Below are 16,123 nucleotides of genomic sequence, written 5' to 3'. Positions count from 1 at the left end.
AACTTCTTTAGAGGGATCGATTGCACCGACTAGACTGGGTATGCTTCCAGATACTTCAAGATGGAATTGATCCACTTTGGCCTAAGCCATCCTTGCTCAGAACCAAGGACACCTTGCTCAGGGAGTAGGTCCACATAGTCCAAGGCAGGCTGAGGGCAGTGGGTTTTTCTAGAGGTCTAGAAACTTTAATAAGTGACATACTCAGTCACTAGGACAAATGAAAGAGGAAAGGCAACCACTTCAAGGCTGCCTGCTGTGCCACAGGATTTCACCCAGAGATACCCAGATGTCCTTGGGAGGCCATCATTCACATGTCAGTTCCCTATTCAGGAAAGAGGCCATATTTGAGAGACTTAGAAGAGATTCCTCTTTTACTCCTGCTGAAAAGATTGTGAGCATCCTTGAGCTGAAGCTGGGAATATGGATCTAGGTAGACTTGAGGAAAGATGGCAAGAATATCAAGAGTATGTTGTCCACAGAGGATGAAATTTCAGAGAGTTGTCTGTTACATGCCAGACGGGAGCAGCCTCCCAGAAGGAGCAGGACATTCTACTTTGGGAACAGATCTTGCCAGGCCCCTTTGCACTTAGACCTTCGAAGGTTGATGTTCCACAGCCTGCTGCATAGCTCTGTCCCCCAGGGCCCGTGCTCGACTTTCCTTGTGACACCTTCTCCAGTTTATGGTGTGCCACCACACTGGCAGAGTGTGGTGCTGGGGGGCCCTTGCTGGTCTAGCTCAGGAGACCAGTGTTTACTCTTTGACGGTATAGAAGGACAAAATTGGCTTATATCTCTTCTTTCTTTTTTTTTTTTTTCCTTCAAGAATTTTACAGCCCTGATACCTGGAACAACAGTGGAGATTTTACATGGAGACTCCAAAAATATCATTCAGCTGATCATCAATGCGTACAACGTAAGTCACCAGTTTCTTCCCCACTGCCGCCTCCCGCCCTCTCCCGCTGAGGCTCCAGGAGCTGCTGTGGACGCAGGTGGGCAATGAATGCGTACATGGGCAGCCTGCGTACATGGCTCTGCTTCCTGCCGCCTGCCTCTTGAGTTTGGTGCCTTCCTCCTTCACTCCGGTTTGTGGTGGAGAAGGCCCCCATCCTACTTGATGCATCCTCTCCCCTCACCTCTGTTCTCTTGACTCTCATCAAAATTTGAACCCAGTGAGCAGCAAATGGCTCAGTCAGACTCCGGCCAGTGGCCCCTGGACATGCTCAGGTTCTGACTCCGTGACAGCCTGGGCCCCCCACTGGAGCACCACGGTTGGGTGGGCACAGGTTCTCCCTCCTGTCCTCCTTTCCCTCAGTTCCAGATACCCGAGGAGTACTTGACTCAGACCTACTTTTCTCAGGAAAATGGCAAGCACAGGTTCTCGTGCTGGCAAGTTTATACCCTCAGCTCTCCCCTCCCTGCTAAGCCCCGCTATCAGTCCTTCACGGGGCCAGGTAATTCGCAAATTGGAATTCAGGGTACATCTTCCTGTTAAATCAAAGTTCTACATAAAGCAAATATCGTTGAAGTAGCACTGCTAGTCCTAAACTCATGTAAAATAGACATTTGTGGGCAGACCTGGGAACCTGATTATCCACTATGGCATCACATGTGTGGTAGAGAAGCCATCTTACTTTCCCAACCATGACTGGTGTACAAATGAGTATGTGGAACTCTGCCTTTCCAGGGTTGACTTTGTCAACCTGCTGGTGCAGCCCTCTTTTGAGTTACAAACTACTGCTCAGTTAGACCAGGAGTCGGAGGTAATGTCCTCACCACTGGGGGACCCCAGAGCCCTCACTGGTCCTGGCGTGAGCTGAGTGGCAGTGAGGATTTGTGGATGGTTTTCTGTCCTCTGCCCGCCCCACCTTCTACTGCACATAAGGATCCTCTTCCTCTCATAAGTGCTCTGATTCCCCCTCACTCCTAGAACTTCCTGTTGAGAGAAACCAGACTTCCTTCCCTTCTCCCTACCCTGTTCCCTACATACTGACATCCTCTTTTCTGTTCCCTGACATTTAAGTCTTCACCAGACTCAGTGGGCCAGGGTTTCCAGGTTCACCTTTGGTGGTTTTCACATTTCCACGGTGAGTGGAAACGTGACCTACCGAGAGAGTGTCTGGGAAGAGAGTGTGTGTGTGAGGGAGGGGGCCCAGGCCTGCCAAATGTCACCCCCTTTCTGAGGGCCTCTCTTTTTGTGAACTTATTTGGCCTCAAGCTCCGGATGCTGGACCAAAGGAGTTAAAGTAGGAGCTAGGACTGCTGCCTCTGGGGGCACCGTGGCTGAGAGACCCCTGGGTAAGGAGAGGGGCTGCTGCTAGGCCTGCTGTCACTGGGGGTGGGGGTGACCATAGCTTGTCTCCTGCCAAGCCCATACCTTTGGGGAATAAGTGGCTGAAGAGCAAGCCCATCTTGGGCTCTAGGGTGGGTGAGAATTTCTCCTGGGTTTCTAGGGCGGATTTTCATCCTCAGTCAGCTACTGAGTTCAGATCCTGCTGGGAGGCTCCCCAGGAGCCTCTGGGGCTACCTCTGGGGCTCCCCTAAGAGTGCTACCTGCTGAAGGCCTAGGCCCTCTGCTCCTCATGACTTTAAGAAAGGAGAGCATAATGACTCTGAGTTGCACAGAACTGACTGGGTGGTATTTGCCAGAAATGGAAAAAACACTCTGCTCTGTCGGTGCTTTGTGTGGCCGGGTGGTTCTGTACTTTGATACCTGTGTGTGGGACCACTAAAAACCAGGGAGCACAGGGCATTGTAGGTTTTCTGTGTGGGAGCTTGTAAATAACTGGGGGAGTTCTTTCCCTGAGATGTGTTACAGTGGCTCTGAGCAGGTTTATTACATATAAGTTCATCTTTTTTTGTAATGTTTATTTATCTATTTGAGAGAGAGAGAGAGAGAGAGTGCATAAGCAGGGGAGGGGCAGAGAGGGAGGAAGAGATTGAGAATCCCAAGGAGGCCCTGCACTGTCAGCCCAGAGCCGGATGTGGGGCTCGATCTCATGAACCATGATATCATGACCTGAGCCGATACCAACAGTCAAAAAACTTAACTGACTGAGCCACCCAGGTACCCCTAAATTCATTTTCCTAATTAAAATCCAGGGACCTGGGGAATATGCTTCGTGTGGTTGGTGGAGGTTAGGAGAGGAGCCGAGAGCCCTGTCTGCTGTTAAGGAGTCAGGATTGGGATGAGTATATTTTCTAGGCAGGAGCTACATTTAACCTGGGATGAAACCCCTGAAGAAGTCTGGGAATCCAGGACTGTAGCTTAGCTCTGAGTTCATCTGGTTCCTATGAAAGAATGCGTTAGGAAATGAGACACACAACTTATGAATGAACATTTGAAACTCAACTATTTTTTTTTTTAATTTTTTTAATGTTTATTCATTTTTGAAAGACAGAGACAGAGCACAAGCAGGGGTGGGGCGGAGAGAGAGGGGGACACAGAATCCGAAGTAGGTTCCAGGCTCCGAGCTGTCAGTGCAGAGCCCGACGTGGGGCTCGAACTCACGAGCCGCAAGATCATGACCTGAGCCGAAGTCGGATGCTCAACCGACTGAGCCACCCAGGCACCCTGAAACTCAACTTTTAACACGGGTGATTCTGGAATGCTATCAACAGTTCACTGGAAGAATTTAAAGCAGCGTTATTGAGATGGGGAACAAATAAACTGTACAGATTGAAAGTGTAAAACTTGTTAAGTTTTGACACGTGTACACATCTTTGAAACCATCACCACCATCACCACGGTATTGAACGTGTGTGTCAACCCAAAAAGTTAGGATCGTCGGTAATTCCCTACTTCTGCCTCTTTCCCTCAGTGGGGATTTGAAAGCTATTAAATATACGAATGTGAGACAGCAAGGTATTTGGAGCCAAGTCCAGCGGGTGGAAGCCGTGTTGGTGCCCAACAGTGATTAGGACCTGCTTCACTGGCTGTGGTCATTTCTGACAGAGGGGAGGGCCCAGGCTGGGCCTTGAGTATGCGTGTGTGCGTGTGTGTGGGGGAGCTTAGCGGTGGTTATCCTTTCACCTGCTCCTCTCCTTGGCCTGGATCTAAGCCCAACTCTAACCGGACTGTTTGCTTTTCTCTGTGTCACCTTACCGCCTCGGCAGTTTGTGGCGGATCCCATATGAGTCATGCAACACATGACTAAGTATGGGTGTTGACTTTGACCTCCCCTAGAGAGCTGGCAAACCGTCTGTGGGGACATTCTGAAAAGATTTTGGTTGAAACACATGTAACAGATGAAATAGCTGTGGTTTTTAGCTAGGCTGCGGAGGGAGCAGAATGGGAAGGGCATGTTTAATGTCTCGTAGACTCAAGTCTGTTGTATGCAGCTTTCATAATGTGAAACTTCAACTCTGGGCTTTGATTTATATATCTTTTCTTGCTCTGCCAAATTCTTCATTGCGAGAGATCACCAAGTCCTCCCAAGGGGGTTTAGCTTGGCTAAACTGGAGCTTGGCTGTACTGGAGGTGCTAAGGAGAGCCCCGAGCCCAGAGAGAGGCCCTGGGTGCACACATACAGAACACGAGCACTGTGTCACATTGAGAAAGGGGACAAGGACTCAGAGAATCACTGGGGGCTCTTTTCAGAATGGGAAAGAACAGAAGGAGCTGGAAACCGCTAGAATTGCATGTGGAGGGTGGTATCAGAGGCTGTGGTGTATGTGTCTCCTAGTGGAGCACATGTTTCTCTTTTTGTTGTTGCCGTAAAGTCTGCGCCCACCCATTCCACAGCTGGCCTGACTTAAAGCAATTGCAGATGTGACCTAGGCTGACCGAGTATTTTAATAGCCTTTAAACTTCTGACATTCTTGACATTGTCTCCTTGTCCCAGGATGAGGAGTAAGGAAATGTCTTCAGGGGCAGGGCTGGTAGGAGTTAACTGAATCAGGAGTCATCTGTAAGTCTTCATGTATTGCCTGTAGCTTTGCTTCTTTATTATATTTTATGCTCCATTCCATTCATTCATTCATTTGTCCAGCAAATATATAATAATGGCCTAATGTGTGGCAGATACCGTCTACATCTTGAGAAACAAAACAAAAACAGCAAGCAGAATACAGTCCTGCCCTCTGGGAGGCCATAGTCTTTTATAGGAGATAGACCTTTATGATCAGAATACAACCTGATTGTCCATATTCTCCAAGGTCAGAGCACTTCAGGGAGATCAAGAAGGCCTGGTTCTGTCCTGCCTGCCTCTAGGCGCTGAATGACCCTGGGCAATGCCTTTTCTTTGACCTCAGTTCCCACTTCTGTAAACTGATAGGTTTAAACTGACTGAATTATCTTCATGATTCCTATCCCCCCCGCCCCCCCCCCCCCCCACCGCTGTCAACATCTTAAGAGTTTCTGATTCCTATGGGGGCCAGGAGTAATAAATACTTCAGATCACAACACAAGGCTTTGGGGGTCTAGACTAGAGCATAGATTTAATTTCTATCCATTATAGTTACCAATTCATTCAGGAGGAGTCCCAGTCCCCAGTGCTCTTTCTCCCCCTGCCAAATTCCCCATTAACCCTTCTGGGTGGCAGCTCCAGCAGACCTTCATGGGGAGGGAGGATTGGTATTTCCTCCTAATGTCTTGTTGGTGAGCTACAGGGCCCTCATGTTTTATGTGACTGATCCCAAGTAATTTTTTATGTAGCTCCAGTCTACCTAGCCCTTTTATGATACATTGATTTGCCTTATTCTCATAGTTATTTGCAATTCAAAAATATATATATCAAAAAGAAAGTTAATGTTTGTTCATTTTTTGAGAGAGAGAGAGAGAGAGAGAGAGAGAGCAAGCACAAGCAGGAGCAGGGTAGAGAGAGAGGGAGACACAGAATCCGAAGTGGGTTCCAGGCTCCGAGCTATCAGCAGGGCTCGATGCAGGGCCCGAACCCATGAGCTGTGACCTGAGCCAAAGTCAGACGCTAAACCGAATGAGCCATCCAGGCACCCCCAAACATATATATTTTTTAAATTGACCTTGTCTTAGATATAATATAAATCTATAGTAATCAAAATAGTACGGTACTGGTACAAAAATAGACACATAGATCAATGGAACAGAATAGAGACTCCAGAAATAAATCCACAATTGTATATCAGTTAGCCTATGTGAAAGTAGGCAAAAATATACAATGAAACAAAGAAAGTCTCTTCAGTAAGTGGTGCTGGGAAAACTGGAGAGCTACATGAAAAAGAATTAAGCTGAACCACTTTCTAACATGTATATAAAAATAAATAAAATGGATTAAAGACCTAAATGTGATACCTGAAACCATACAAATCCTAGAGGAGAGCACAGGTAGGAAATTCTCTGACATCAGTTGTAGCAACATTTTTCTGCATGTCTCCTAAGGTAAAGGTAAGAAAAGCAAAAATAAACTATTGGGACTACATCAAAATAAAAAGCTTTTGCACACTTGAAGGAAACATCAACAAAACAAAAAGACAGTCTACTAAATGGGAAAATTTATTTTCAAGTGACATATCCAATTACAGGGCTAATATTCAAAGTCTATAAAGAATTTATAGGAGTGTCTGGGGGCTTAGTTGGTTAAGCGTCTGATTCTTGATTTTGGCTCAGGTCGTGATCTCATGGGTTCAAGCCCTACATCACGTTCTATGCTGATGGCACAGAGCCTGCTTGGGATTCTGTCTCTCTCTGTCCCTCCCCTGCTTGCTATCTCTCTCTCAAAATCAATCAATCAATAAATACATACATACATACATACATACATATACATAAATACATAAATATTAAAATAAAAAGAATTTCTATAACTCAGAGTGCCTGGCTGGCTCAGTTGGTAAAGCATATGACTCTTGATCTTGGGGTTATGAGTTTGAACCCCATGTTGGGTGTAGAGATTACTTAAAAATAAAATCTTAAAAAAAAATTATACCACTCAGTACCAAAAAATGATCATTAAAAAATGGACAGAGGACCCAAGTAGACACTTTTCCAAAGAAGATATACAGATAGCCAATGGACACATGAAAAGATGCTTGACATCATCAGGGAATTGCAAATCAAAGCCACAATGAGACAGTACCTTATGCCAGTCAGAATGGCTAACATGAAAATGACAAGAAGAAATAGCAAGTGTTGGCGAAAGATGTGGAGAAAATGGAACCCTTGTGCACTGTTGTTGGGATGCAAATTGGTACAACCACTGTGGAACATAGTATGGAGTTTCCTGAAAAAATTAAAAATAGAGTACCATATGGTCCAATAATTCCATTACTGGGTATTTACACAAAGAAAGTGAAAACACTAATTTGAAAAGATATATGCACCCATATGTTTACATATTTACAAGAGTCAAGATATGAAAACAGCTTAAGTGTCTGTCATGGGCAAATGGGTAAAGAAGTCGTTGTATATATACGCAATGGAATATTATGCAGCCATAAAAGGATGATATTGTGCCATTTGTGACAACATGAATGGACCTAGAGGGTATTATGCAAGTGAAGTAAGTCAGACTGAGAAAGACAAATACCAATGATTCTACTCATAAGTGGAATCTTAAAAAAAAAGAAACAAACAAAAAGCAGAATCAGACCTACACATAAAGAGAACTGATGGTTGCCAGAGGGGAGGGGAAGTAGGGGATTGGGCAAAATGGGTGAACAGGAGAGATACAGGCTTCCACTTATGGGATGAATAAGTCACAGGAATAAAAGACACGGTAAAAGGAATAAACTTTTTGACTTTTCAGAAATAACTTTTAAGTTTCTTCCACTCGGTCTGAGCCCGTTAGCATAGCTGCCATTAGGACATCCATCCATTCATTGAACAGAAGCTGTGTTCAGTCCTAAGGAGAAATAGGGTATGGCTCTGGGAACTCACAGCTCAGTGGGGAAGGCAGCCTTGGAAATAACTGATTGTGTTTAGCAGGAGAGTGCTGTTGAGTGCTGTATGTTGAGAGGTGCTCACCAAACTCTCTGCCAGTTGAGGCTGGCACAAGAGGAAATGGATTGAAGAAAGAGTATTTTTAGAGTTGTGGAAGCACTTGAACAATTTGTCGCAAAGGAGGAGACTATTTTTTGCAGAGAGTATTTTCAACAAGCTATTAATTTGTTGGGAAAACTGCATATGTAACATATTCAAGTTTAGCACTATAGGCTCAGCAAAAAAAGAAAAGAAAGAAAAGAACCCCATGTGAGCAAGAGAAAGTTCTGTCTGCCATCTGTTCAATGCCATGTTCCCCAAAGTGCACCTGAGAAGGGGAGTGGGAGCCTGGAGGATCATCAGTTGATCTTGGGGTCCATGTGTGCTTTCGTCTCTTAGAATGTGTACATCCTGTCATACTGAATGTATTTAGTGTATAAACAGATGTATTTTTTGTAAGATGTAGCCCCTAGACACAAGCTGGTTCATTTGGCTTCAGTCTCCAAAGGCATGTCCTTAGAGATTTGGCAAGTTTTTAAACTTGCAGGCATGCAGAAAATTGCACAAACTTGTCACAAACTAAATACACCTGAGTATCCAGGACCCAGGTAAAAAAGCAGAATATTACTAACACCCCGAAGCACCCGTTGTGCCCTATTCTTTTGCCATCCCCCAAGAGTAACCAATAATTTTTGCCTACTTTTAAATTTCATATAAATAGAACCGTACAAGTATGTATGCATTTTGTGTCTGGCTTCTTTCAGGCAGTGTCCTACGATTCATCTATGTCATGGAATGTAGTCATGTTTCATTAATTGTTAGTGTATGGTGTTCTATACGAACACACCATAACTTGGTTTGCTAAAAGTCTGTTCTGCTGTTGATAGGCATTTGGGTAGTTCTGTTTTCTAACTATTATGAGACAGTGTTGCCATAAACATTCTCATACATATCTCTGGTCACTACATATCTCTGTTGGGTATAATCCTACAATGAATTGGTAGATCTAAGGTTGGTCCAAACAGCAGTAGATACTGCCTAATGGTTTTCTAAAGGTTTTTGTACCAATTCCCACTCAACACCAGCAGGGTGAGGGCTCCTATTGCTCTGCATTCTTTTCAACACTTGATATTTTTGGTCTTTTATTTTTTCTATTCTGATGGGTAATTCTGGCTTGATGTTGATTTCAGTCACCATCTTGAGAACATCACCCACATGTAAGATAATGACTCTTTCAGAATGCAGTTCAAAACTCAGCACATGTAGCCCTCATCTACTGGAGGTGGGTGTGAGCATGGGGATTGGCAGGGTGGTTCCAGGAGAAAGTGCCTGCTGAACTGGTGTTGAAGGTTGACAAGATGCTAGTCAGGGAAAAAGAAGAGAGAAGGGCCACTGACCAGGGGAACACTCTCCCAGGCTCATGGAAAGGCCCACAGTCTAGAGAGCACATGGCAAGATTTGAGGAGCTGCATGTGCGAAGCTGAGTGGGGATGACAAGTGACTCTGGAATGGTGAGCAGGGACAGAGCATCACCCCTGTGAAGTAGATAAAGTTACCATATGGCGGGTGGACCATTATCAACCTCTCTGAGCTCATGGAGGGAGATTTTGGGCCAGGTCTAGCAAGATGGTATACGTGTGGAGAGAAGGGAAAGGATGTGGGACCGGCAGCGAACCAAGCCCAACTTTCCTTGGCCTGAGACTCCTGAGTTAGAGATAGTCAAGTGGGCCTCAGAGAACCAGTGTGGACAACTGCAGCCTTTACTAACTGGTTCTGGTTCCATTTTCTCTCTCTGTTCAGAGCATCCGGTCTAAAGTGGAGCTGTCTGTCTGGGATCAGCCTGAGGATCTTAATCTCTTCTTTACTGCTACCTGCCAGGATGGTATGTCCTACCCTGGCCAGAGGAAGTGTGAAGGCCTGAAGATTGGGGACACGGTAAGTTCTCACCCCCATTTATACCTGTTAGCATTGGTCATCATTCTTTGACTTCTGGTAGCTTTTATGACTTATTGGAGTCCTCTAAGGGTTTATATTCTGTCTTCCAACTCAGCATAACATACTGGGGGACCTTCCTAGGCATGCTCTGTGTTGTGTGTTTAAGGTGCCGGGTGGATCTGGTCAGTCGACAGTGTTCAGTGCATCGCCACCTAAGGCTTCCTCAAGTTGACATTGTGCCCTTGGTGTTTTCAACCATTATTATTTTCATTTGACAGGGATGATATCAGGTGGGCGCGTATGGGTGGGAATCTAAGAGAACTGGCCTTCCTTCCTAGTCCTCTGCAGCCTGCTCTGTGTCTCGGATAATCTGACCCTCCCTTTTCTCTTCTGCGAAGTATGAAGAAAGCCATCCATTTCTTCTGATTTGGTCACATGGAATGGATAACTCCACAGCGATGGAGGGCCTAGAAGCTCTGTGTGGGTTAAGTGGGTATAATTAAGAAATGTTGTATGTAAAGATATGTACCTATGTGCCAAGCCAAGGGCTTAAGGGAGGGGAGAATATATGGGTGATGAGAACAAAGAACAAACACAGGCACAGAGGCAGGCAGAGTGGTGATGGAGAGCTGTCCACATGTCTTCCAGAGCTTCCTGCTGCTTAGAAGCAGACCGTGGATCCTTTCCTTGCTATGTTGATAGTTTCATTGCTCAGAAAACAGAAAGGCAGTGAGAGAGTTCTCTTCCACACATAAAAGAATCTGACTAAAGCCAAAAAAATGGATAGGGACCTTGAAAATAGATGACCATATCTTTGGGGGGCACTAAGCACTAATGAAGGCCAAAGTGGATACACACACACTTACACCCAGGGCTCTAGGGGAAAGAGCTCTAAAAGTAGGTGTAGCCACGTGTCTGGTTGAGCCTCCATATGGTCTTCTGGGCCTTTCCCACATGCCATGCCTGATCCTCTCCTTCCTTCCCCTTCATAGCAGCCCTCATTTATGACACACAGGTGGATGTCTCACCTGTTCTAAGTCTTACAGTGGTGCCTCACCCTGTCAAAGGGAAAATTCAGAACATGGCATCAGTGTTGAGAAAGTGAAGGACTCTAAGTAACAACTCTTTTTCTAATGTTTTTTTCCAAGTTTATTTACAAAAAAAAAAGTGAAAGAGGTCCTAATCAGTTGTCAAATGATAAATCATTAAAAATTAAAAATGATTGTGGCATTTAACTCAGAGAGCACTCATAGAATAAGGTAACATTGCCGTACAAAAATTCTTCCATTCCCATCTTCCTAATTAAATGAATAAGTTTGTTTGGAGGTTGTGCTTTAATCTAGACCAATACAAAATTGGAATAGAATTGATCCCTGTCTTATTTAGCAATAAGTAATAATATATACATGGACTGTTTAGGTGGGGAAAGCGTCATCTCATTAAAGAGGCACTTCCAAGAAAATTTTATTTTTTAATACTTGTCAAATTTTGCAACATATTTATGTTGTTTTGATCAATCCAGATGACTGTCACAGGGTTTAGAGAGACAGCTATGAAAAACAGAAGGAGGTAGAGATAACCAGAGAAAATGACATGTAAGTGAGTTCTGTGGATCTGTGACTAGAATGCCTGGGCCAGTGTCAGGAAGGCGCAAGAATAACACATGAAAAACACCCAGCAAGGAACCCTTACTTGGAGAAATAGGTGCAGTGGGACAGAAGTGAGAGAGAGGACCCACAGCACACACACAAGACGCCTGGGGTTCAGGAAGGCTCCTGGCAATGTCTAATGACATCCCTATGGATAAGATAAATGATGTGAGTTGATGACAGCACAGTTAGGCAGATTTGTAGCTGAGTAAACTTGCATCTGAGGAGTGTTCATAATGTCAGCTGGAGGGAAGACTTGAATGAGGTTCCAAATGTCTCTTATCTACTTGTGTTTTCTACTGGCTTGAGTGGAACTCACGAAAGACTGCTTATCAAGTATGAAAAGGTCACAGAACTAGAGAACACAGATTATCTTTGCTCCAGGAAAACCAAGACTTAAAATCATTTTCAAAATTCAGCAGTATTGAAATCACAGGACTGATATCTTGCATTTAGTTCAGACTGTTAACAGGGTAGAGGAAACTTAGTTTGCTAGTAGTTTTTAAGATAAGGACCTGGCAGATTCTGATTCTCAAAGGCTTAATATGAATACACAATGCTGCTTAAAAAAAAAAAAAAAAGCCATTGAGGTCATATTAACGGAAGTATTTTGAAACCCCAGAGATAATGGTGCCACTCTTCTTCGTGTGGGTAAGACTACATCTGGAGTTCTGTGCTCAGTTCTCTTTTTTTCAAAGAGCAAATGACAAGCAACTATCACGATGAATTGTCTAGAAACCAGGAAGGTCAAAGGAACTGGTGTTTTTTGATAATGACAGCATAGAGTTAGATTTCTTTTGGGATATGCAAGAAACTCAGGCAATTTACGCTGCCTTAAGCAAAAATGAGAAAATTGTTATGAGAATATTGGGGTCCCTCATGGACCCAAGAGGGACATGCAGTTAGCCTTAGGAAAGACCAGGAACAAATTAGACTGTGAGTTAGCTCTGTGTTCCTCACCACTTCCCTGTGAGGAAGATACCATTATTTATATTGACAGATGAGAAAGACTCAGGCACAAAGAATTGAATTGCCCAGATTCCACTACCATAAGTAGCAAAGTGAAAATTCAAAGCTGGGGCTTTCTGGCTCTGATGCTGGTACCCTAGACCACCTTTCCCTGGCCTTTTAGTGCCTATGATTCTGTTCTGTCCTATCTGTTTCAAAGGGTTCATTTCGAAGCAAAGTACGATAACAAAGAATGGGGGCTCTCACACGGGGAACACAGTTTATCGAGTGCCTTTAGGCACCCAGTGCACACACCCCCTGGCTCAGGTGGGGGATGGGGCGCTGCACCCATTGCTGCTAGACTGAGATTTGGGAGTGTGACAACATGCCCGAGATCCCCCAGCTAGCAAGCAGTGGACTTGCCACTCAAACCAAGGTCATCTGACTAGTCCTCCTTATCATGGAGGGGATAACATAAGTACCACTCCGGGGGTTTATCATGGGCCCTGTTCTGCCGTAGGGATTTACTGCTGCTGCCTCTGCTTCTTGCATAGCCTGTAAGGTAGACATTACTTCCCCACTTCATGTGAGAAAGACTGAGGCTCCAAGGGGAACCTGAGAAACTTGCCGGAAATCCTGCTGCTGTTGAACCCCAAACACCAGCAGTCAAAACTGAAGCTGCTGGTACCAAAGCCTGTGGTATACCTCACGCACTTTGGAAGAAAAAGCTTTCAAGGAAGCCCAAGGTGCTATCATTACCACTTACATACAGACACTGTGCTGTACAGATTTTGTTTTTTTGCCAGGATAGCTCAGAAACAAGTAAGGACATTGTCCAGAGGACAAAAAAAAAAAAAAAATTTTTAAATGGCATTTTCTCGCAAACACAAAAAATCTCAGCTGTCTTGGGATGATTGGTAGAGCATCTGCTATAGAGAAGGAAGGGCGCTGCCTCCACACGGATGCCCTCGACGGCTCTTCCGCACGCGTGTGCCGGGAGCGTCCCCTTGACTCAGACGGAAGCCTGCCGTGGCAGCTCACCGCACAGTGTTGTCTTCTGGTCCAGGAGGCCATGGTCACATGGCTCCTGGCTCTGCTGCAAGGGAGGTAGAGTTTTCATTTTCTGGGGATGAAGATGGACTGGCACTGAGCGGCAGCCACTCACCCGTCACAGCTGAACATGCTGCTGCCCGCAAGGGCCACGCCAGCCCATGAGAGGCTAGCTCTTTGAGGGCCCTGGAAGCAGTGGGGGCAGAGCTGGCGGCATAAGGTGCAGGGCCCAGTGCAAAATCAAAGCATGGGGTCCTTGTTCAAAAATGCAGAGTCTGAAGGTGACAACAGCAGAGGATTAAACAGCACAGGGCCCTTCGGAATGTGGGGCCCTGGGAGTGCACAGACACAGTCCCGTGGAGCCGGCCCTGGCAGGGAATGAGGGGGCACTCCCTCAGCCACCTTTTTGCTGAAAGAGAGATGCATTTCTGCACTTCTGGCTGAGGCCAATCTGATTCTCTTAGCCCTGGGCCAGGAAGGCAAACTTCTGTCCCTCCTTCCAGACTGAGCTTCCAGGCTTCAGCAACCAGGCCGGCTACTGAGTATGTGGGCACTTCCCTGCTCCAACATCTGTCTCAAGGACAAATCTGGCAGAGGAAATACACGTGCAGATGAGGCAGCCCCATAGAGGGTGATGGGTGCGGCTATAAAAGCTCAGCAAGGTGTCACTGCAGCCCCAAGGAAGAAGGACCACATCACAGGGGTGCTGTTCGAGCTAAGAAGCATGAGTAGGGGTTTTCCAGGCATGGAGGGGGAGGAGTGGGCATGGCATGGTGAGCAGCAGGTGAGGCCCTGAGGCTGTGAACAAGCATTGCCCTTTTGTAGGAGGAAGCAGCTGAGGGGAGTGTTGGGGCCTGAGGGGAGGGTGGCTGGAGTGGAGGCTGCAGAGGCAGGCCCAGGCCATACGGGTAGGACAGATGTGCCAAGGTGTCTGGTGTTATTTGGCAGCCGGGTGTTTTTCTTCAGTGCCATGATTTGGGAGCCCCATGGACAAGGTGGCGAATGGCAGGAGGTAGGCAGGAGTGTAGAGCGAGCAGAAGGGCTCGGGGGCTTACCCTAGGGAAGCGGGATTAGGGAAAGCACACAGGGAATAACTGTCATGGGGTACCTCTGGGTCTGGTCTATGGATGAGGATGTGCCCCATGGGGTGCGTGTATGGGGTGCAGCCTTGGGATAGCTGGGTTCAGGTGGCAGCCAGGTGGGTCTCACCCCTGTAGCTAAAGCTTCCACAGGCAGGGGCTCTGTGGTCACTTCCAACCAGAGGCCACGGTTTTGTGACTGTCCTGTGTTCTCTGGGTTAAGAGAGCTCTTCTGGGCAAGAAGCAGGAAAGATGGCAGGGGGTAAGGGACAAGGTCATCCTCAACGAGAAACACTCCTCAAATAAAACGTTGAAAGTGTCATCTCCAATAAGGTTCTCTTCTCCAGTGATTTCCGTGTTTTCTCTAATTTTCCTCCTCTGGCCCCAACACCAGCCAGTGCTGATGGAGTGGGCCCGGCCGCTGGGAGTTGATTTTCTCATGAACCGGCTTTGACAAATCAGTATGCAAGTGGCCAGCCGTGCAGCAAGCACTAACGCCCAGTACAAAGGATGCAGTGAGCCCATCACGGGCTTCCCACAGCATCCCCCTCTCCTGTCACCTCCTGTGGGGCTCTGTACCCCATGCCCGTGCCCAGCGCTTTGTTTCAGTGAGTTCCTGGTGGACTTGGCGTCTGTACAGCCCTGGGTTTGGTGGGTTTGGGGTGGGGGCTGGGCAGCCCTTTTGAAAGCGAGGGTCAGGCCAAGAGCCCTGTGGGGAAACCAGGAGCATCCCAATGAGGCTTCAATAACAAGACTGGATGGGAGGGAGGGCTGCTGTGTCCATGACCTTTCTCTGGAATCTCCGAGTGGGAGATGGAAAGTCTCAAGGAACTGGGGAGCTTTCAGTATCAGTTGAAGTCTGCGGTAATCAGGGAAAAGTCTCATTCCAGCTGCCTGACAGACTCTGGATTCCTTCCTGATCCCTCAGGGAATGGACTCTGAAAGGAGGTTAGCAGAACAGATTTACTTGTTCCTGAAGTGCTTTTCATAGCCTTCCTGTGCCCGGCAGGACATGAGACCCCATGGCTGAATTAGAGTCATTCTCTGGTGATCAGGTGGCTGGCTGCACAGGCCCGACAGCTAGGACCTCGGTTAGACCACAACTTTAGCTGGGGAAGGCCACCGGGACCGCTTAAAGCCAGTCGTCCTGTGCTGCTGGCCAGGCGGACGGCATGTGAGCCTTTCTAAGTCCTGGGTGACTGGCTCCCTGCACTGATGCAGGGGCTCCCCTAGCTTCTGCACTTAGGCCCTGGAGAACACAGACACGCTGGTAAGACTGGGGAGATTTAATTCTCTCGTTACTTTGTCCCTTAATGCAGGCACGTTTCCCTGGGGGAAGGTTATGCTCACAGACGGACACTCCTCACCATCTTTCAGTAATTAAATCCTTTTGGCTTTTGGTCTGGGTTATTCCTCTGTAGCTTATTCCACTTCTGACCCACAGATGCCTTTGGGAGGCAAGGGCGTTTCACTTCTTAGGTCGCACACAATTGTAGCCCTCAGAAGTAGTAGCCTTGAGCAAGCCATGGCTTCTCTCTGAACGGAGGGATGCTCACCTCTGCATTCTC

The 16,123-nt window shown here is 46.6% G+C and overlaps 1 protein-coding gene across 2 annotated transcripts in view; it reads left to right on the top strand.

Annotated features, from left to right (window-relative positions):
* Positions 1–16,123, top strand: part of ITGB5 (integrin subunit beta 5) — a 122,436-nt gene that overhangs the window by 70,430 nt on the left and 35,883 nt on the right. For both annotated transcript variants that reach the window (XR_003420718.2, XM_027061057.2), the window contains exons 8-9: positions 824–913; positions 9,695–9,829. Coding sequence is in view for 1 of the 2 variants with exons in the window: in XM_027061057.2 (XP_026916858.2) it covers positions 824–913; positions 9,695–9,829 (225 nt within the window). In the remaining variant the exon portion in view is untranslated. The remainder of the gene's footprint in view (positions 1–823; positions 914–9,694; positions 9,830–16,123) is intronic.

The sequence above is a fragment of the Acinonyx jubatus genome, chromosome C2, assembly GCF_027475565.1.
Source record: "Acinonyx jubatus isolate Ajub_Pintada_27869175 chromosome C2, VMU_Ajub_asm_v1.0, whole genome shotgun sequence".
Classification (NCBI taxonomy): domain Eukaryota; kingdom Metazoa; phylum Chordata; class Mammalia; order Carnivora; family Felidae; genus Acinonyx; species Acinonyx jubatus.
Note: the sequence above shows the minus strand (reverse complement) of the source record. Positions and strands in the feature narration are given on the sequence as shown.